The sequence below is a fragment of the Mus pahari genome, chromosome 11, assembly GCF_900095145.1.
Source record: "Mus pahari chromosome 11, PAHARI_EIJ_v1.1, whole genome shotgun sequence".
Taxonomy (NCBI): domain Eukaryota; kingdom Metazoa; phylum Chordata; class Mammalia; order Rodentia; family Muridae; genus Mus; species Mus pahari.
In genome coordinates this window covers 34,422,138-34,440,953 of record NC_034600.1, presented here as the reverse complement: position 1 = coordinate 34,440,953, position 18,816 = coordinate 34,422,138, and the positions used below count along the sequence as shown (strand labels likewise).

The following is an 18,816-nucleotide window of genomic DNA, read 5'->3' as shown; positions in this document are numbered from 1 at the left end:
TAAAAATTCTGCTGATAAAGTATTATTTACTTGTTTTAAAATTATGGTTATTGGCATGTATTATATAGTGGGCTTCATTATGTTTTCACATATATTTTGATGATACTCATTTCTCCCCTTGCCCCCTTGGCCCCTCCCCACCCCCTGTTGGTCCCCGTTCTCCTCCCAGCTAGCCCTCTTCCACTTTCATGCCTTTCTCGGGACCCAGTAAATGTAATGGGATTGGATATCAGGAGCAAAGGCAAGGGTTATTGATAGGAACATGGGGACCTTGCCAGTTGCCTCATCAATAAAGAAAATGTACCCCTCCCCCTGCAAGCATTAACTGCTTTACTTACCCGATTTAAAAAGGGAAAAAGTGTATTGAATTAAAATGTCACTCTGTTTCCTCAGACAACGACAGCTGATCAACTACTTGAATTTTTTAAACAAGTTGGAGAAGTGAAGTTTGTTCGGATGGCAGGTGATGAGACTCAGCCAACTCGGTTTGCTTTTGTGGAATTTGCAGACCAAAATTCTGTACCAAGGGCTCTTGCTTTTAATGGAGTTATGTTTGGAGACAGGCCACTGAAGTAAGAAATCTTCAACAAAGAAATTCTAATGACTTAGAAAAAGCTGTAAAGTGTTTGATTTAATTAAGGCTTTTTAAAAAAATAGTAATTGGCAATTTGTGGAAAGGAAGACTGTTAGTATAAGGGAAATGCATGACACTGAAACCTTAAGACCGGTTTCTTTTTTAAATATGTAGTTGACTGTTAATTGTTTGCCTATAATACATAGTGGCTTCAGGAATGTTTCTGTTCAGTTCTTCTATAAGTCAGGTTTGTTTTTTGGTGGTTGCTGATTCAGGACAGCTTAACTTATAATTGAGCTGCAGAATTGCTTATAAGAATTTGAGTAAATTCCAAATCCTAGGAATAAAATAGTGTTAAGTATTTAGAAGTGTTTTAAATCAGACATTGTGAGTTTATTTGCTCATGGCCAACCTTGTTTACAAAAGATTCATATCACCTTTCAGACACTCAAGTCCAGAAATTGTAATTTATGCAGATTATTAAGTTGAATGTGGTTTCGAGTTTTGTAGGTAGATCTCTTTGGATTTTACTCTTAAATGATCAGTCCTTGTTGTTATTGAATGCTCAGTCTTCTCTGTGGAGTGTATAAGATAGACACAGCAGGTGTGTCTGTGTATCACAGAAGCCACTATGCCTAGTAAGGGAGGTTTACTAGATGCTCTTCACTTGTGACTCAGACATGGGACAGTATTGAGTAAAATGACCATGTAGTCAGCTTCCCCTTCACCCTGCTAGGATATGCAGGATATTAGCACAATGTACTTAAGAGTAGAAGTAGTCCATTTTAGTCCTGATTACCAGCATTGTCACTTTTTTCTAAGGTGTGTGTAAAAGCACTTGTAAACTTGTAATCTATTTAGTTGTGGAAGAAGTAAGATAGACTTCAGTTTTTCTTGCTTTGGTTTCTTTGTTTAGCAAAAAAATTGTAGGTGGAGATGAGAGATTAATCATCATTTTCTAAGTTTACTTTTGGCTATTCTGTATTTAGCTATTTTTATTTCCTTATGTGCTGTTGAGATGTCCTCAGATTTATAAACATGTATATCATACTAACATTTGTTTCGTGCTTTATAAACTATGGTGTGTGTTTGTGATATACTAATATTTTTAATTTAGAATAAATCACTCCAACAATGCAATAGTAAAACCTCCTGAGATGACACCTCAGGCTGCAGCTAAGGAGTTAGAAGAAGTAATGAAGCGAGTACGGGAGGCTCAGTCATTTATCTCAGCAGCCATTGAACCAGGTAAGGCCACAGTGTTGTTGTACAGGATGTAGTCTAAAGACCATAGACTCTTAGAACTGCAAGGAATTGTAGGATTACACTGCTCAGTTCCCTCACTGTACAGATCAGAAGACTGAAACTCAAGACATAGTAAGTGGCTTACGCAGATCAACTCAGCCCTAACACTGAACTGATGCACTTGAGCCATAGTCAGTGAGCATTCTGTGAAGACAAGTCAGTGTTGAGGTTGGTTTACTCAAAGCAGAGTGTGAATGTTTCTGTGAGGCTAAAAAGGAAAGAATAAATGTTTAAAATGTTAAATGTAGGCAGGTTGCCTTTCCCTCAAAGTTTTAATTTTAAGACAAGAGAAAGGACATCTAAAAACAGATACTCAGTTTTACCAGATTAAAGGAAAACTTACTCAAATATTTGTGTTGCTAAATACTTTAAACTCCACTCTAAAATGTCTATGTGATTTATCTTTCATTAGATTTTCTAAATTACTACTTGGAATTTACATTCAATTCTAACAAATGCAGGAAGGTCTTAGCCTTACTGTCATAGGAATTGCAGACATGTTTTAATCTTACGTTATGGCAGCAACAAAATACTACGAACAGCTGTTTATAATCATCTGGTTTATATGTACTGCTGCAGGGTGGCTGCACTCAACGAGTTTATGCAATGACTTTCTTGGATGTTTCTGAAGGATAATTGCACAGGAGGAGGATGTACAGAGAGTAGGCCCCTTGCACTATATGTGGTATATTCCACTTGTGCCTAATTATTAACTGGGATCTTTAATTGTTCTGAGCTTACGCTGCAAAGTGGTTTTTTCCTCCCAGAGTCTGGAAAGAGCAATGAAAGGAAAGGCGGTCGATCTCGTTCCCACACTCGCTCAAAGTCCAGGTCTAGCTCAAAATCCCATTCTAGAAGGAAGAGATCACAGTCAAAGCACAGGTGAGACTCTACTTACTGTCAATGCTCAATGTTCTCTCAGTTTGTACTTCCAATAGTTATGATGTCAAAGTATCAGAACTCAGAAACCTCATCAGTGTTTGCTTACCTGGTAGTGTGCTTATTGTTACAAACTATCGGTCTGGTGAAAACATTGCAGTTAAGGACTACACCATTGCTGCCCAGCCTGCTTCTCTCTTTCTGTGTGCTCAAAAGAAAGCATATTTTTTTTTTTTTTTGTAATTGATAATTTTTAATGTCTTCAATAATCTCTAGTTTTAGAAAAGTTTTCTATTTTCATGTGTTTTATACTTAGTTTTTTTGTTTTTTGTTTTCAAAACTAGCCTTTTCCACATATGTGACAGAAAGTATTTGATTCTGTTCTGAGAAAAGCAAATGCTGACTGCAGTGCTTGGGCTGCAGCTCTCTCAGGCTGCCCTCGGGCCAAGCACCAGTGCTGTCCTCAAGTTCTTTTTGTCCTAGTTTTGATCATAATTTCAGTATTTTAATTTCTTTTTCTATGTAATTGCTTTGTGTTTGGTGAAAAGGATACCTTAGTATGTAAATTGCAGCATGTCCTGATATGATAGGAAGTTCCTTGAGGATCATGTCTGAAGTGTAGTGAGTCCTTGTTGCATGCTGAGTTACTGTGTCTTGAGAGAATGACCCAGAGATGTGTGCCTGTATGTGTAAGGTGGGGGAATAAAGGAGGAGACCTCAAGGGAAGCCTTGCAAGGACCACCAGTCTACTTTTTCTGTGGTGATCAAGGAGATTCTAAGATGAAATAGCAAAATAGAGAGATTTTTTTCTTTGACTTTTGTAAACTATACTTCTAATTCCTTAGTGGTATGGTCCATACATAGTTTACAGAATTTTCTTTGGGGACTTTGGTGTTTCTAAGCTCTTAGTTTGGCAAGCTCAGAATCAGGTCCCTCAAGTTTTAAGCCAGCAGTGTACGTAGCAAATACAAATCAGCTAGACCTGCCTAGCAAGACATTGTCTCAAAGTCACCCAGAATGTAAGTGCAGTAGGAAGCAAGGTTAGAGCAGAAAGTAGAACAGATAGAGCAGTGTGGAGTCCCGGATGGATGGATGGACGGATGGACGGATGGACGGATGGATGGATGGCCAAATGTTGGCAGCACAGTGAAGATCAGAGAAGTGTGGAAGTGCCCACGAGTAATAAAGACTGGTTTCCTGACTGTTGGTTTTGAGTGGCTGCAAAGGACACCTAAGCTCTCAGGCTGAGAAAAAGTGAAACTCATCCATTAAGAATGTTTCCTTTGATAGTGTGTGAGACTTTATATGCTTTCAAACATTAGGGCAGTAACTGAGGTATTTACTTTATCTACTACCCACTTCGGAAGTCTTTGAGTTTACGTACTGTTTTCTTCCTCTAGGAGTTTATTATGTCCTCTAAGAGTTTAAAATGAAATTTGTCAGTTCTTATTATTAGTGAATGTATTTTCATATAGATATATATGAGGCTAAAATTAGAAATTAGTGGCTCTTGGCATGCATGTGTACACACAAATATACATCGTCAGTATGCTTTACATATTCATGTATACATAGGCTAATGACAAGAAGACACGAGTTATCTCTAAAATAGAGGCATGGAGATTGTTCATTGAAGACATAAGTAAGACTTGAAGGTTTTGACCTGAAAGAATCTTCCTACACTTTACCCCACTCCCCGGATGTGACTTAGTAGGGCAGTATAGATTATATCTACACTTTACTCCACTCCCCGGATGTGACTTAGTAGGGCAGTATAGATTATAATGTCACATGTTTCTAGAATTTTGTTTCTCAGGCAGAAAACTGTTCCCATGAAAGTTTTCAAAGTTGAGTTAAGTTCCATTCAGTTCTCAGGGAGCAGAAGAGATAGGTTAATGGATAGTAAAGTACATGCAGTAATCAGAGTAAGTCCTCACCAGCTACAACATGTAGCAATTTATCATATATTTTAGAACTAGAAGAAAGGAGTTCAAAATCTGCTGTTAATAAAGAAATATCACATGCTCAAGGACAAGGGTGTTGGGTCACACGGACTTTGATCACTACACTTTGTACACATGTATTCAGTTATCATACTGTACCACAGAAGTAGATAGCTTCCTATGTGCATTCATTAAAAGGGGCATGGTGACTGTTGCATCCACCATCCCTCTCCCTTCTTTCGAGGCTCCTTTGATGGTAAGAGGGAGAAAGAAGTGACTGTCCTTGGCTAGGTTTTGAAGAGTATATTTCTGCTTTGCCCAGATTTTGCTGTTTGTTTTATTTGCAGAGTTAGTGTTGGGAAAAAAGGGCATTTCTATGACTATTGTATTTTAGGTTACATAAACTTGACAGATCAGATTAGGAACTATATGAAATAGTGTTTGAATGGAAACCGTTGATATACAATTGGGCTTTAAAGCAGTGTAACGGTAAGTTGCTATTTGTCATTTAATTTGAAAATAATTTTTAGTTTAAAAAGTGCTATACATAAACAAATTTTGGATAAGTGAAAACATACTTTCTAGTAAGATTTCATTAGCAATTGGGAGTAGTCTAGGGATGCTTCTGGCCTCAAAGCCCACCTCATTTTTTTTAAAAATCCCTTTTTATAGAATTTGTTCTAATTTATTTTATTAAAACATGACTATTGGTGGGGCTGGTGAGATAGCTCAGCAGATAAAGATTATTTCCACCAAGCCTGGAACCTGAATTCAATCCCTGGGACCCACATGTAAGAAGGAAGGACCCACCCTACAAGTTGCTTTGTCACTCACATTGCCCATACATACACACACTGAATAAGTAATGTAATTAAAACAAAACCACAACCATGACGGTGGATTTTGTGTATATAAAGCATACTGTGAAAAACTTACATAGCCCTGGCCTCTTTGGAAGAAAGATGAAAGTTTACCTGTATGCTAATTTAAACATTTGCTTTGCTAGGGGCTATAAGGCACCTTGCAAACATTATCTGATTGAGTCCTCATGATAACCTTGGGAAGTGTAGATGGGATTCAGACTGCAGAGGAACATGAACTTCTAGTACAGACCAGGGACATAGCCAGCTCACAGCCACTGTGCCAGAGGTGCCTTTTGGATCCACACTGTCAGACTCACTACCTCACCAATTCCATATTTACGCTATGTATGTGTTCTGCTACACGTTAAAGAAAATTTGTCCTTTTGTTTTGCTGTAGCGTTGGAAATCACATCCAGGGCATTTCATCTTCTACAGACTTCCATTGAGCTACATTGGCAACTCTGTTTTATATTTTAGTAAATAATGCCTAGGATGTTTATTATGAAAGAATAACACTTAAAATATACCCAGTTTTCAGTGGGGCCTTCTCAGAATTGAAATAACAAGTTATGTTTTTCTGGGGGGATAATAGAGTAATAAAGATTTCTTTTACTAGCTGATTATAATTAGAGTTATAAGATCAAGACATCACATCTGATGTTTGACTATGTGATTTCTCATGCTTCATTTGTTACACTATTACTACTATCATCAGTACTATCCTTCCATATATATTCTATTAAAATATTTTTTATGAATATGTTCTTTGACAACTTTATTACTTTCTTCCTAATATTTGTTGCAACAAACAGTGCATGGCCACTTATAGAAATTGTTAAAGCATACACCTGCTCCCCTCAGGATGAGTCACAGCTAGCTTACAAGGAAGTCAGGAATTAGAGACAGTCTGTGATGTGAAAACTTGGACCAACGGAACAGCCTGCAGATTTGAGGCATGTGATGTTTTGATGGAAGGAAAGCTATCTCTGACAGTACAGTGCCTGACAGAGAAAATAACTGTTGAATTATTTTTGTTTTGTGTTCTACACAATATACTATAGCTGGTAAACTTTCCAGTAATTTAATTTGCTATTATAATGAAAACATTATAAAAGGGTCATTTAAGATCTTAATAAATAGGATAGTTTTTCTAAATGATTGTATTTGAATGTAAGAATTCTTAGCTTTTTTGGATTGAAATTCTAAGAATAAGTTGTGATATCTTTACACTTTCTTTTTCTTTTTCTTTTTTTTTACACTTTATTTTTCTTTAGGAGTAGATCCCATAATAGGTCACGTTCAAGACAGAAAGATAGACGTAGATCCAAGAGCCCACACAAGAAACGCTCTAAGTCTAGGGAGAGGCGGAAGTCAAGGAGCCGGTCGCGGTCACGGTGAGTTCTTGAGTGGTCACAGAGAATTTAAATTTTTTCACTCATGTGAAATTGTGGCTCAGGTTTATTAGAAATAAGGCTTTCTTGTTGCTTTAGCGTCTAAGATTAATATTGATTGCCTCTGATGCAAATGTGGCCAGTGTGGTCCAGCTCAACCTGCTACACCTCAGGTCCACACCTGAGTTACACAGAAATTTCTAATTTGTAGTCATTGCAGATGATTTTTATTGGTAATTGTGTAGAAAGAAAGGCCTCTTCTTTTTGAGAGAGAAATATTTTAGCCAAAAATTTATTTGTTTGTCTTTTTAAGGGACAAGAGAAAAGATACCCGAGAAAAAGTGAAGGAAAGAGCGAAGGAGAAAGAGAGGGAAAAGGAGAAAGAGAGGGAAAAGGATCGTGAAAAAGACAAGGAACGGGGTAAAAACAAAGATAAAGACCGCGAGAAGGAAAAGGACCATGATAAGGAGCGAGACAAAGAGAAGGAGAAGGAACAAGATAAAGACAAGGAACGGGAAAAAGACCGCTCCAAAGAGACAGATGAAAAACGGAAGAAGGAGAAGAAGTCCAGAACACCACCCAGAAGTTACAATGCATCGCGACGATCTCGTAGTACCAGCAGGTTTGGTGATACATAACTTCTGTGTGTGCGTGTAGGTGCACATGCCTGTGGGTGCTGGTGTGTGGAGGTCATAGGGTGACATTGGATGTGCTTCATTGGCCAAGACACAGTAGGCTAGGCCAGTCAGCCCTGGGGATCTACTTGTCTCTGCCTCCACAGTACTGGCAGTAAAGATGCATGCTACCAAGTCTGTTTCTGTTAATCATGTGCTGTGCTTTTCCACATGGGTTCTGGAAGCAGAGCTCAAGGCCTCATGCTTGCATGACAAATGCTTTACTGACTGAGCTATCACTGCACCTTGCTTAAACTTTAGCCAAGAGGGACTGATGCATTTTTAACTGAGGGGGAAACGCTCTATGCAAACATAGTAGGTGGTCACATTTACCCTTAATTACCAAGTCAACTTCTCTGCAGCACACACACGATTATTACATCATTGCATCTTCTGGATGAAATATTTGGACACACTTAGTTGTCTTTCATAATGCAATATTTAAATCTGGTTAATTTTTACTTACTATTTTTCTTAGAGAAAGGCATATGATGGGGAGAATGTTTTTAAAACACCTATGTAAAAGTTCTTGTGTGATAGTTGACCTTTGATTTGAGACTTTGTTGTCTCTCTAGAGTGGTATGGTAAATCTTAGCATGTTACATGATTTCCAAAGTCATAGTGTGATTCCTTTCTGTCAACTAACTTTAACTTCCAAAATGCTTTACGTATGATGTTTAAGTATTATTCTCTTTTATTAGTATTAAACATTACATCTTTTCCTCTTAGGACTTTTTCCACTTACTAATAGATATACTGCCACCAGGTGGCGGCATGTTGCTATGGTAACAGCTACAAAATGAGAATCTTCCTCAAGGTTGTTTGAACCCTTTATCCCTTATTCCAGATGATTCTATGATGATAAGTTAAGCCTAGTCTTTTAAAAACATTTTAAAATAAATGTTTCAATACATCTTAAAGTTGGTTTTTCATTGCATATAAGTTGATAAATGAATATATTTCCTAGTTTGAAAAATGTTATTTTACAGCTTATTTTTCACACTAGCCTATTAAAAGATAATAAAAGCTAATTGTGGTGTTCATTGGGTGCTGGTATAACAGGCCAAATTTAGTTCTTAGTTGACTTGAATTTCTCACCTTATATACTCCTTCCAGTGAGATTGTGAGACTGTTAGACTGTGGTACTTAAAACTGGCTCAGAACCATGAAGTTGAAAACAATCACACCGGTCACAATAGGCGCAACACAGAGACGTTGAAGTAGGTTTACACAGCCTTTCCCCTGGGTACCGGCCTAACCTGTAACTGCACCATGGGGGCAAGTGATCTTGTTGGTCACGTTGAGGGTGCCTTCACGTTACTGTGCCATCCAGATCCTCTGCTTCCCAGCGCCAGATGATTTGAATCCTTTTTAATTAGAAACATACGCTTACTTTTCCAGAGACTCTGAAGTGCTTGTTGGCTTTCTTCCATTGCATGTTTGCTAGCTTGCTCTAGTGTGTTCTCTCTCTCTCTCTCTCTCTCTCTCTCTCTCTCTCTCTCGCTCTCGCTCTCGCTCTCGCTCTCGCTCGCTCGCTCGCTCGCTCGCTGGCTGGCTTGCTTGCTATCTTTCTCTCTCTCTCTTGCTCCTGCTCTCGCTCTTTTTTCGACAGTCTGTGTAGCTCTCAATATATATAGACCTAGCTGGCCTCAAACTCAGAAAGATCATGTGACTCTCCAAAATGCTTGGATTAAGGGTGTGCACCACAATGCCTGGCTCCTTTTATGTTTAAGGGACTTAAAGGGTTCAAATTCAGTCCTGAAGATATTCTTAAAACTCTGGGACCAAGAGACCAAATGAGCTGGAAAGAGTTAGTGAGTGACTGTGCGTACTCATTGGTTGTCTGAGAGTTCTGTCAGCAGCTCTGGTTGGTTATGCTCTAGTAGGTCTTTCCTTTTCCAATGTTCTGAGTAGCCGCTCAAACACATCTACTTCATGCTTTTATTGTCAGCATTGTCTCCTAATCTGTATTTTTCAAAGAAAGATTTGATACTTAAAAAATGTTGAATGCTTGAAAACTACAGTTATGAAAGGGAAGGGAAGGCAGAGAGTGTATGTAACTCAGTGCTTTTCTACCATGTGTGGGTAGGGGTTGATTTCTCCAGTGTTCTGTTTCTGCTCCCCACAAAAAAAAAAAAACAATCTTTATCAATTGAGTGCCTGCTTGCTATGTGCCAGGCACTGCTCCTGACATGTTGGTGGTGTTATCCTCTGGCCTCACTACAATCCAGGAAGTCTGAAGTTACTGGCTTTGGCTTTTCTTTGTTTTATGGAAGAAAAGGAAAAGCAATAGTAAGGAGAACTTGAATTTCAGAAGATTGATATTTTGGTTGTGTGGTCAGTGATTCTGAGAGCTGCTGCTCCTCTTGTGTGTGTGCAATGTATGTGCAGTGTGTGCATTTATGTTTGTATGCATTATGATTAGAGGTCAGTCTCTGTCTTCCTCTGTCACTCTCCACCTGAGTGTTCTGAGACAAGGTCTCAGTGAACTTGAAATCATTGACTGCCCAGGCTGGCTAGCAAGTCTCCCAGCTCTTCCTGTTTCTGCCTCCTGGTACAGGCCTACAGGTATGTGACACTCTGCCTGGCCTTTTACATGGGTGTTTGGGCAGTATGTACTTTATCCACTGAGCAGTCGCCTCCATCCCTTATCAGAATTCCTTGTATAAAATTATTTGCTATACTTGATAAATATGTCTTCAAACCTCATCCCTTGAGTTGTGGATGTGGCCAAGTTCATTGATTCTAAGTTAGTCACTCTTAAATATGATGTAGTTTAGAATATGTATTATCTGTTAATGTTAAATTTTTTTCTTTTTGCTTATTATTTCCTTATCTAAATTCCAGATTTTAACTACTTGTATAAATTTACGCATTAATTTTAAATGACCGGAACAATGGTAATGATAGTAATCTAGAGGGGAGAGCAGTTTCTCAATAAGTTACTTAAATGCTTTTTGATTATTCTGATACATCTAATCCTTAGCAAGATAACTTATCTTACAGTTTTTCCAGACTTTGTTACTTTGTTAGAAAATCTTTGCAGTGATGCAAGAGGAGCCAGAAGCACAGTGATGGGAAAGATTTTAGTTACTAAGAGAGAAGATACTTGAGTCTGGACCATCCTTGATATTTTTTCCATTTGAAAAATTGTTCTAGTGAAACCCATCACTTTCTATACTAACTTGAAGAATTAAAAAGAATTTAATGAAAAGGAGGTTGTCCTCTATTTTCTCCTGAAATTTTAGATGATGGTTTTGTCAACGATAAATGTATGGTTCATAATATGATCTGCACTAAAATCAGGTAATAAACCATGCTTTTCAAAAGAGTTTAATGGGCCCGTAAGGGAGTGGCTCAGGCACTGCTGTCTGCCATGTGGGAGGGCCTGGGTCTGACCTCCAGGATCCCTTTATCCCTCTCCCAATGGAAATAGCAGTGAGCCAGGCTGGTGGGGCAAGCCTGCAGTCTCAGAGCTAAGGAGCTTAAATACCATTCGAGAAAAAAGGATCAAACTTTCTAGTTTGAACTGTCCTTAATCTCGGTTGCTGATTTTAGAAAGTGATTTGTTTTGTCTTTTAGGGAAAGGCGGAGGAGGAGGAGCAGGAGTTCTTCCAGATCGCCAAGAACATCAAAGACTGTAAAAAGAAAGACGTCTCGGTCTCCATCTCCCAGGGGGTAGGTGGCTGCATCTGGTGAGACAGGGAGAGAGCAGGACATAGAAGGAGTCTCTTCTTCAGCCACTTTTAAAGTTTTGGTTCTTGAATGGCAAATATATTTGTATTCTTCAGAATACAGATTAGTTTTTAAAACCATCACCTTCCCACACATGTGCTCATCCCGTCGGTCCATATAGGAACTGACCGTTGCAAATCTCTCTGCCCCCGCCCCCCTCCTGCCGCCCCAGGTTTGTATAGTTACAAACGGAAGTGTGTAATTGATTCTTTAGATTAAAAAGTGGCATGGGAATAGATAGGTGTCATACCTTTTGCCATTCTTCACTATAAGAAATGTGTCCGCAGTGATGAGGGAATCTCTCCGTTCCTTTTGATGCTGCTGGCTGGGACGTTGGATCTGTGACAGTGCTGTTTTCCTTTTGCCTTCTTCCCATGCACTGTTTATTTTAGCTTTTGTCTGTTCCTTTTTACATAATTAGGCAAATAGGTATTTTCCTTCTCTTTTTCTTTTTCTTTTTTTTCACAAAGGCTAGCATACTCTTGTGTATTTGTGTGATCAGTGACTATGCCCGGTCTCATTGGTGTTTACACACTGGAAGACCAGACAACCCTTGAACTTGTGGTGATGAACTAGTACTACGTCTGTTCATCTGTTTTTGTTTTTTAAATTTAATTTATTATTATTGTGTATGAGTGTGTGGATGTGCATGGAAGGGCATGTATGTGCCCCAGCGTGGGTGTGGAGGCTAAAGGCTGTCTTTTTCAAATTAGTTCTCTCCTAATTTTATGTGGGTTCCAGAAATGGAACTTTTGGTTCAGGTCACACAGTATGCTGTTACTCAGAGCCATTTAGTCAACCCTTTGATGTATTTTGAGGTAATTTTTGTATACACTTAGAGGTAGGATTCCAGATTCACTCTTTAGCATGTGGATTTTAAGTTTTCTTAGCACCACTGTTGAAAACTTTATCACTTTATCAATTTATCACTGAATGATGATCTTGGCACCTATCTTAAATCATCTGACCTGGTATGCAAGATTTTATTCTAGGCTATTCCACAGGCCTGCATGCTTGTCCTGGGGCAAGTACTGTGTTTCCAGGTATTGTAGTTTTGTAGTCATTGTGAAATCAGACATTATGAGTCACTTAACCATGTGTTTTCTTTTGCTTTTAAAAATATTTATATATTTGTTTACTTTGTGTGTGTGTGTGTCTGAGTGTATATGTTTACAACGTGTATATACAGGAGCCCGAGGAGGTAAGATGTCAGATTCCTTAGAACTGGATGTTTTTCTAAAAGTGCATTGAGTGCTCTTAAGAGCTGTGCCATCTCTTCAGCCTCAGCTTTGTTCTTCTAAAAAAATTTTTTGGCTATATGAAGAGCCTTGAAGGCATCATAAGTGTTTTAGGATATGTTTTTTTGTGTGTGTATCTGCTGCTTATGTTGATGGTGTTTGTAGGATTGCATTGAGTCTGTGTATCGTCTTAGCTGACATTCTTTACAGCATTCCGTCTTGAATACAGTGTTCCTTCTGTACATTCTTTCATTGCTGGGCTATGCTAGTTAGTGTATGAATTAGTGGCTTGTTTTTGTTACCTTTAGTAAAAATGATTGTATTTTCTTAAAAATGTTATTGTTGTTTTATTTGTAATTATATGTTTGTGTGTGAGCACAATGCCTGCAGAGGCCAGAAGTGGGCAGGGGAGTTGCAGGCAGTTGTGACATGTCTGATGTAGGTGCTGAGGGCTGAACTTGAGTCTTCTACATGCTTAGCCACCCCTCTGGCTCTTGTATTTTATTATTTATGATGCTCCTTGCTGTCATTCTTGTGGTTTTAAAGCCATCTATAGATACATACAGCAGACATGATGGTGCTTTGTTTGAGGCCCTTGAGGGCTTTTTGGTTTCGTGTTTGTTTTTCTTTGCCTTGTAAAGTTTCTTGCAACAAATTTATAATTTTTTTGTTTTATATATTTATAGTTATAGGCGTGGCTAGAAATTTCTTTTAACCTAGAATTCACCCATATTTACTTCTAGTATATAGTCATTTCATTTCAAAGTTAGTTGGATCTCTAAGCCAATTGGTTTGTTTCTGTTCTTTAGAATGGCATGTGTGTCTTGTTTAATCATCTTGCCAGCCAAAGGGTTAGATGGTTGTCCCCAAACTTCCTATAAAATACCATTTTCCCCAGTGACCTGAAATAATACCTTTGTTGCAATAGATTTTCATTTGTTGTGGATCTACTTCATAGTTGTCCTCATTATTTCCATTAATTTTGGGTCTACTTTTAAACTACTCATAATAGGGAACTGTTCATATTTCCATCTTGGCCAGATCACACACGGTTGTTTTTCAAATGATACACATAATTTCCCCCACCCCCATAATCTTAGGGATTTGTGATTTTTTTTTTTTTTTTATTAATTTTTTTTTATTTTCAGTAGTGCATTTCGTGCGTTTTAGGTTTGGCTTTGAATTGTTGGTTCCTGTTTCTAACAGGTGAAGTGGGCAGGGGCGTAGTAAGTTACTTGAAGCTCTAACATTCTCTATAGCTATTCTCCTGCTTCTGAGTCTCTCTCTCTCTTTTTTTTTTTTTTCTTTTTACTTTTTTCTTCTCTGTTAAAAATCATGTAAGTCCCAGAGATCAAACTCAGGTCATTATGCTTGATGTCAGCTAAGCCATTTTACTGGTCTCTTTTTATTCCCTCTTGAATGTTCACACATTAGCCTATGAAAACATTCTCCACTAGTACATGGTATATTCAGAGAATTATGAAAACAGCACAGTCTGTAGGGTTAGGGATTCAGTGGGAGAGTTTCCATTGCTAGAAAACAGTGTCTGGGTCTAGGGCAGCCTTTTCCTGCACACCATTGGTAGATGGTGGGCAAATCTGTGTGTGAGCAGATGTTATATATAGTTTAGGCTGGCTGTAGTAGGTTTTTAATCTTATCCATCCTTATCTCAGTGTATAAGTATATCTTGAGCATTTACAACGTAGTAAATTGACGGTACAAAGTTGTGTCGTAAAGGGACATGTGGTGGCTACTGCTGAAATCACTTGAGTGAAGTGAGTGGTGGGGTAGGTCAGGTTGGAGGGCCTGGCTTTGTTACTAGCATGCTTACTTACACTGCGTTGTTTGCCTGTGTTAGATAAAGATTCCTGTCAAGAGTATAGAGAGTAGGGCTTCAAAATCTTTTTTTTTTTTTTTTTTTTTTTGGTTTTTCGAGACAGGGTTTCTCTGTATAGCCCTGGCTGTCCTGGAACTCACTTTGTAGACCAGGCTGGCCTCAAACTCAGAAATCTGCCTGCCTCTGCCCCCCAAGTGCTGGGATTAAAGGCGTGCGCCACCATGCCCAGCTAGGTCTTCAAATTCTTAAAGATGACTCTTGCATTTTCAATATAGCCGAAATAAGAAAGATAAAAAGAGAGAAAAAGAACGGGACCACATCAGTGACAGGAGAGAAAGAGAGCGTTCCACCTCCACAAAAAAGAGTTCTGGTGACCGAGATGGGAAGGAGAAAGTGGAGAAGACTACCACACCAGTTAAGGTGAGTCGCTCAGCCAGAGCCTGCAGCAGAGAGAAGTAAGTGCTGCCAGCCTCCCGGGGCAGCAGTGTGCATACCGCTGCCCACTCATACTGCCTTTTGAAGAGATTGAAGCAGCTCCGTTCCTTATTTTAGAGAATCAGTAAATAACATACAAGGAGGAAACTTTAGAAAACCTCTGGGTAACAAGTGTATTTGATATTCTCGGTGTACATTTGAACAAAATTGATGGGACCTTGTTGTCATTGGTTTTGTAATGTATAGCTAAAATTAGGTTTGATGTGTAATATATAATTGAAACACAAATTTCCTAATACAGAATTGAAAACTAAGCTCCCTAATAAACTTTTTCTTGGAAATTGTAAGTACTTGTGAATTATGACAGCTTACTCTTTGCTATCTTGTCATGTATAATTCTATTTGAAAATGATACTGACAGGGTTTGTCATCACCATCAGTGACATCAGCAATATTTATTGAGCGTGAATTACATCTTAGGCATTCATTGTTCTCCTCTGATCCTTCCTTAGCCTAAGGGCAGAATTTGAACTGCTTTTCAAGGAGGAAGAGTGACTTTTTCTACATGTTCACATTTATTTCTTGTAGTGTATTGGAGAGCTATTTGTTTTGTTTTGTTTTACAAGGCTGATTTTGAAGAGCTAGAATTTCTGTTTACCTGTTGTATTCTGATTTTGTTACCCATCTTTTGTGGGGAATAGCATACAAAGGACATGTTGATGCATGTGCTTGCATTTTTTTTAATGAAAAAAAACAATGCACTTTATTCACAAAAGACATGTCATTTAGGCACAATTATAGATGATAATTGTGCATGATAGTAAGCATACACTTGGTGCTTTTTGCAGGAGAAGGAACACAGTAAAGAGGCAGATCCAGCTGTGAGCAAAGATGCAGATGAGAAGGGCTCTCCAAGGACTGAGGAGGAAGGTAACGTACAGCACAATGGGAATTGCCAACCAAATGAAGAGAGCCTGTGCAGCAAGGCTGAAGCTGTGTAGGCCTGCCCACTCTCTCCACCTCGGTGGGATCAAACCCAAAGCTTTCAATTCAAAACAAGGTGTAAATGGAGAAAGAAATCCATATATGGTAACTAAAGCTTTTCCAGCTATGAGGTGACATTGTGGACATCTTGTTACTGAGCATGGACATCATGAAGTACCAGATGTTACCCAAACTGATCATCTTCTGAAGTCTGCATTTCCATGGTGGCTGCCACGCTTGTCATGTGGTGGGTGCATCAGTGTTTGCCAGAATAGCAGAGCTCCAGAGTGGGACTGTCCAGGAGATGAGCACTGGAGGCTCATGAAAAATAATGCTAGTTACTGAATTTTTGTATTGTTTTACTTTTTTAAAAAAAAATTTCAATATATACAGTTTGATGATGTGCTTGAAATTTGTGCAAATATACATACACTCTTGTAAAGTGCAAATTATGTAAGAAGTTTTAACATTTACTTCACAGGGATTACAGTGATTGTGGTAAATCCTCACCATTGGGTTTTCTTTTGCTCACTGTTTTGGACATGAGTTTTTCTTTAAAACAGTTTTACAGATTAACATTGCTTAAATAAGTGATTAAAAACCAACTGACAATGCATGCTACTGTTCTTCAGAAGAGGAGCAGCTGTGTTGAATACTAATAACGTATTCCGTGTTTAGAATCATTGGGTCTGCCATGAATGAGCATTTCTTCTTAACCTTCCTTAACATTTCCAAGCTCATGAATAATATTGCAGTGTGTCTTGTCAGCTGTAGGTGGCTGAGAGGCCCTTAGGAAACGGAAACTGAGTTTTCACAAACGGGCTATTGGAGCACAAGCTAAAGCTTTAGTGCCTTCTACAATGTGTGGAATACTGTTCCTAGGATTTGTATGTGCTAGTCATTCTCACTTCATATGGAATCTAGATGGCTGTATTCTATTCACCCATTGGGAAGTGTTCAAGTGCTGTGTCAGAAGCACTTCCTTCATTCAGATAAGAAAAGGAAGACCTGTTTACAAGCTATGTGGAGGTTCAAACAACAATGTAGTTTGGGGACCACCAGTTTTATACTGTGATCATTAAACAGGAGACACACTCTTACATGATCAGAGGAAACGTATGAGTTGACTTCATTGGATGGCCTTAATATGCTTTGCAGTTATTTTCTCCCAATAATGCAGAAATTATACTACAAGGAAGGACTAGGAGCATATAGAGAGGTAAATTTGTGTTTAATGGTAGGCTTACTGGAGTTTAAGAGACAAGGTCATCCATCAATCTTAGGTTCAACTTTCTGCAGAAGGTAGGCAAGTAGTAAAACAAGATCTGTGTTAATGTTTTCTCCAAAACTTTACATCCTAGTTAATGCACTCTTCACTATTGTTACATTACCAAAACAAACAAAACCCCACTTTTAATTTGCCAAGGTTATTTGAAAATCAAGTGTGATTATTTTAGCAGAACCTATTACAATCAAATTACTCAGTTGCCTTACCTCATGAAAAGTTACGTTCACGGATTTAAGAAGCCAAGTAGCACTTCAGTTCCTTGGTTTCAGCTTGAGTCTTTTTTCACATTAATCAGAAGACTAGAAAGGCCCTTTCTGCAAATCACAAAGCCTGGTTCGATTATGAAGCTGCTTAATCATCTTCAGGTGTTTAGAGTGTGTGTGTGTGTGTGTGTGTGTGTGTGTGTGTGTGTGTGTGTGTGTGTGTTTTCTTTTTTGTCACTGTGTACATTAAACTTTGGAAAATGCTTTACTATGTAAAGTATAGATGGCCATTTTAATCATTTAGCCACATACGGTTGGCTAATAAACAGCTTATTCTGATACAGAAATATTTGGACACCTGTGGAGAGATTGTGAAGGACTGTCTCACTTCAACCGCTGTCTTTATTTATGAAATGTAAAGTAGACTAGAGCAAATGTTGGAATCCTTGTTATTTTTTAGTACCATTTCTCTAATAAAGTTGAGTATTTTAGCGGAAAGAGTCTTCAGTTTCTATTCCGCTCTGGTTTGGTGTGCCGTGTGGAGGGTGTGTACGTGGCCTGAGCAAACTTTTACAGTGTTTCTAGAGCAGCCCTTTAAAGTTAGGGCATTTCCTTTCTGGAAGACTGTTAAAATGTTTTCATGGTAGAGATTAACACTTAATTCCTATCACTAATTACATTTCATTCAGGCATTTATTTTGCTCAAATAATTATTAGTGTAGAAAATGGTTTTGTAACTCAGAATGAGTGGGGATACAAGAGAAAATGAAGTCAGGCTGTGGGATTGGGTCTGGCAGTTGTATGGGAGTGAGGCACTTGGGGAGGCAGGCACTCCTGGTCTTTGTTTTTTAATTTTATTGCTTTACTGTTTTTTAATACTGTTTTTCACCTAAGATAGATGCTGTCAGGAAGGGGTGGGGGGAACCATAACTGTCTCCTACTGACAGCCAGTGTGGTTGTCTCTTTCTCTTTCTTTCTAGACAGTCTGATGCTGTGGGTAGCTTCTGTATGCACACTAAGCTGATGTAAGCACTAACCTGGTGGCTTTACAGTTAAGGACCGAAGCAGGTTTTTAAATAAGTTGCTGTTTCCATCTTACTCTAGTTAACTAGCTAGGGACTAAAATACACTATTCAGCCTGTAATCTTCTCCATGGTTAGAATTCTTTTTTTAAATACATTCAGTGTCTCTTATGTATTTATCTTTATGTTAGAGGCTTAAACTTTGATATACTCAATTACAAATAAAAAATCAATTTTTATAATCAAGATGGTTTTTTTTTGGTCAAAAAATAATTTTAAGATACTAATATTGTCATCCTTCTGTCTTTGTGCTTTCATTTTAAAATTGAGGAAAGATTCAACCTTTTCTCTAGACCCATCTTAACCTGTGAAATTATTTGAGTTTAAGGATTATGAAGCTCACTGTTAGGCTTTACAATATTCCCAGGTTGCAGTGCCTCACAGG

General features: G+C 38.4%; 1 protein-coding gene across 2 annotated transcripts in view; it reads left to right on the top strand.

Annotated features, from left to right (window-relative positions):
• Window positions 1-17,847, top strand: part of Srek1 (splicing regulatory glutamic acid and lysine rich protein 1) — a 32,696-nt gene extending 14,849 nt beyond the window's left edge. For both annotated transcript variants that reach the window (XM_021208466.1, XM_029543919.1), the window contains 8 exons: window positions 394-572; window positions 1,692-1,822; window positions 2,647-2,761; window positions 6,839-6,958; window positions 7,269-7,577; window positions 11,212-11,307; window positions 14,715-14,859; window positions 15,723-17,847. In XM_021208466.1, coding sequence (XP_021064125.1) covers window positions 394-572; window positions 1,692-1,822; window positions 2,647-2,761; window positions 6,839-6,958; window positions 7,269-7,577; window positions 11,212-11,307; window positions 14,715-14,859; window positions 15,723-15,875 — 1,248 coding nt within the window. In that variant the 3' untranslated portion in view covers window positions 15,876-17,847. The remainder of the gene's footprint in view (window positions 1-393; window positions 573-1,691; window positions 1,823-2,646; window positions 2,762-6,838; window positions 6,959-7,268; window positions 7,578-11,211; window positions 11,308-14,714; window positions 14,860-15,722) is intronic.
• Window positions 17,848-18,816: the final 969 nt, after the last annotated feature.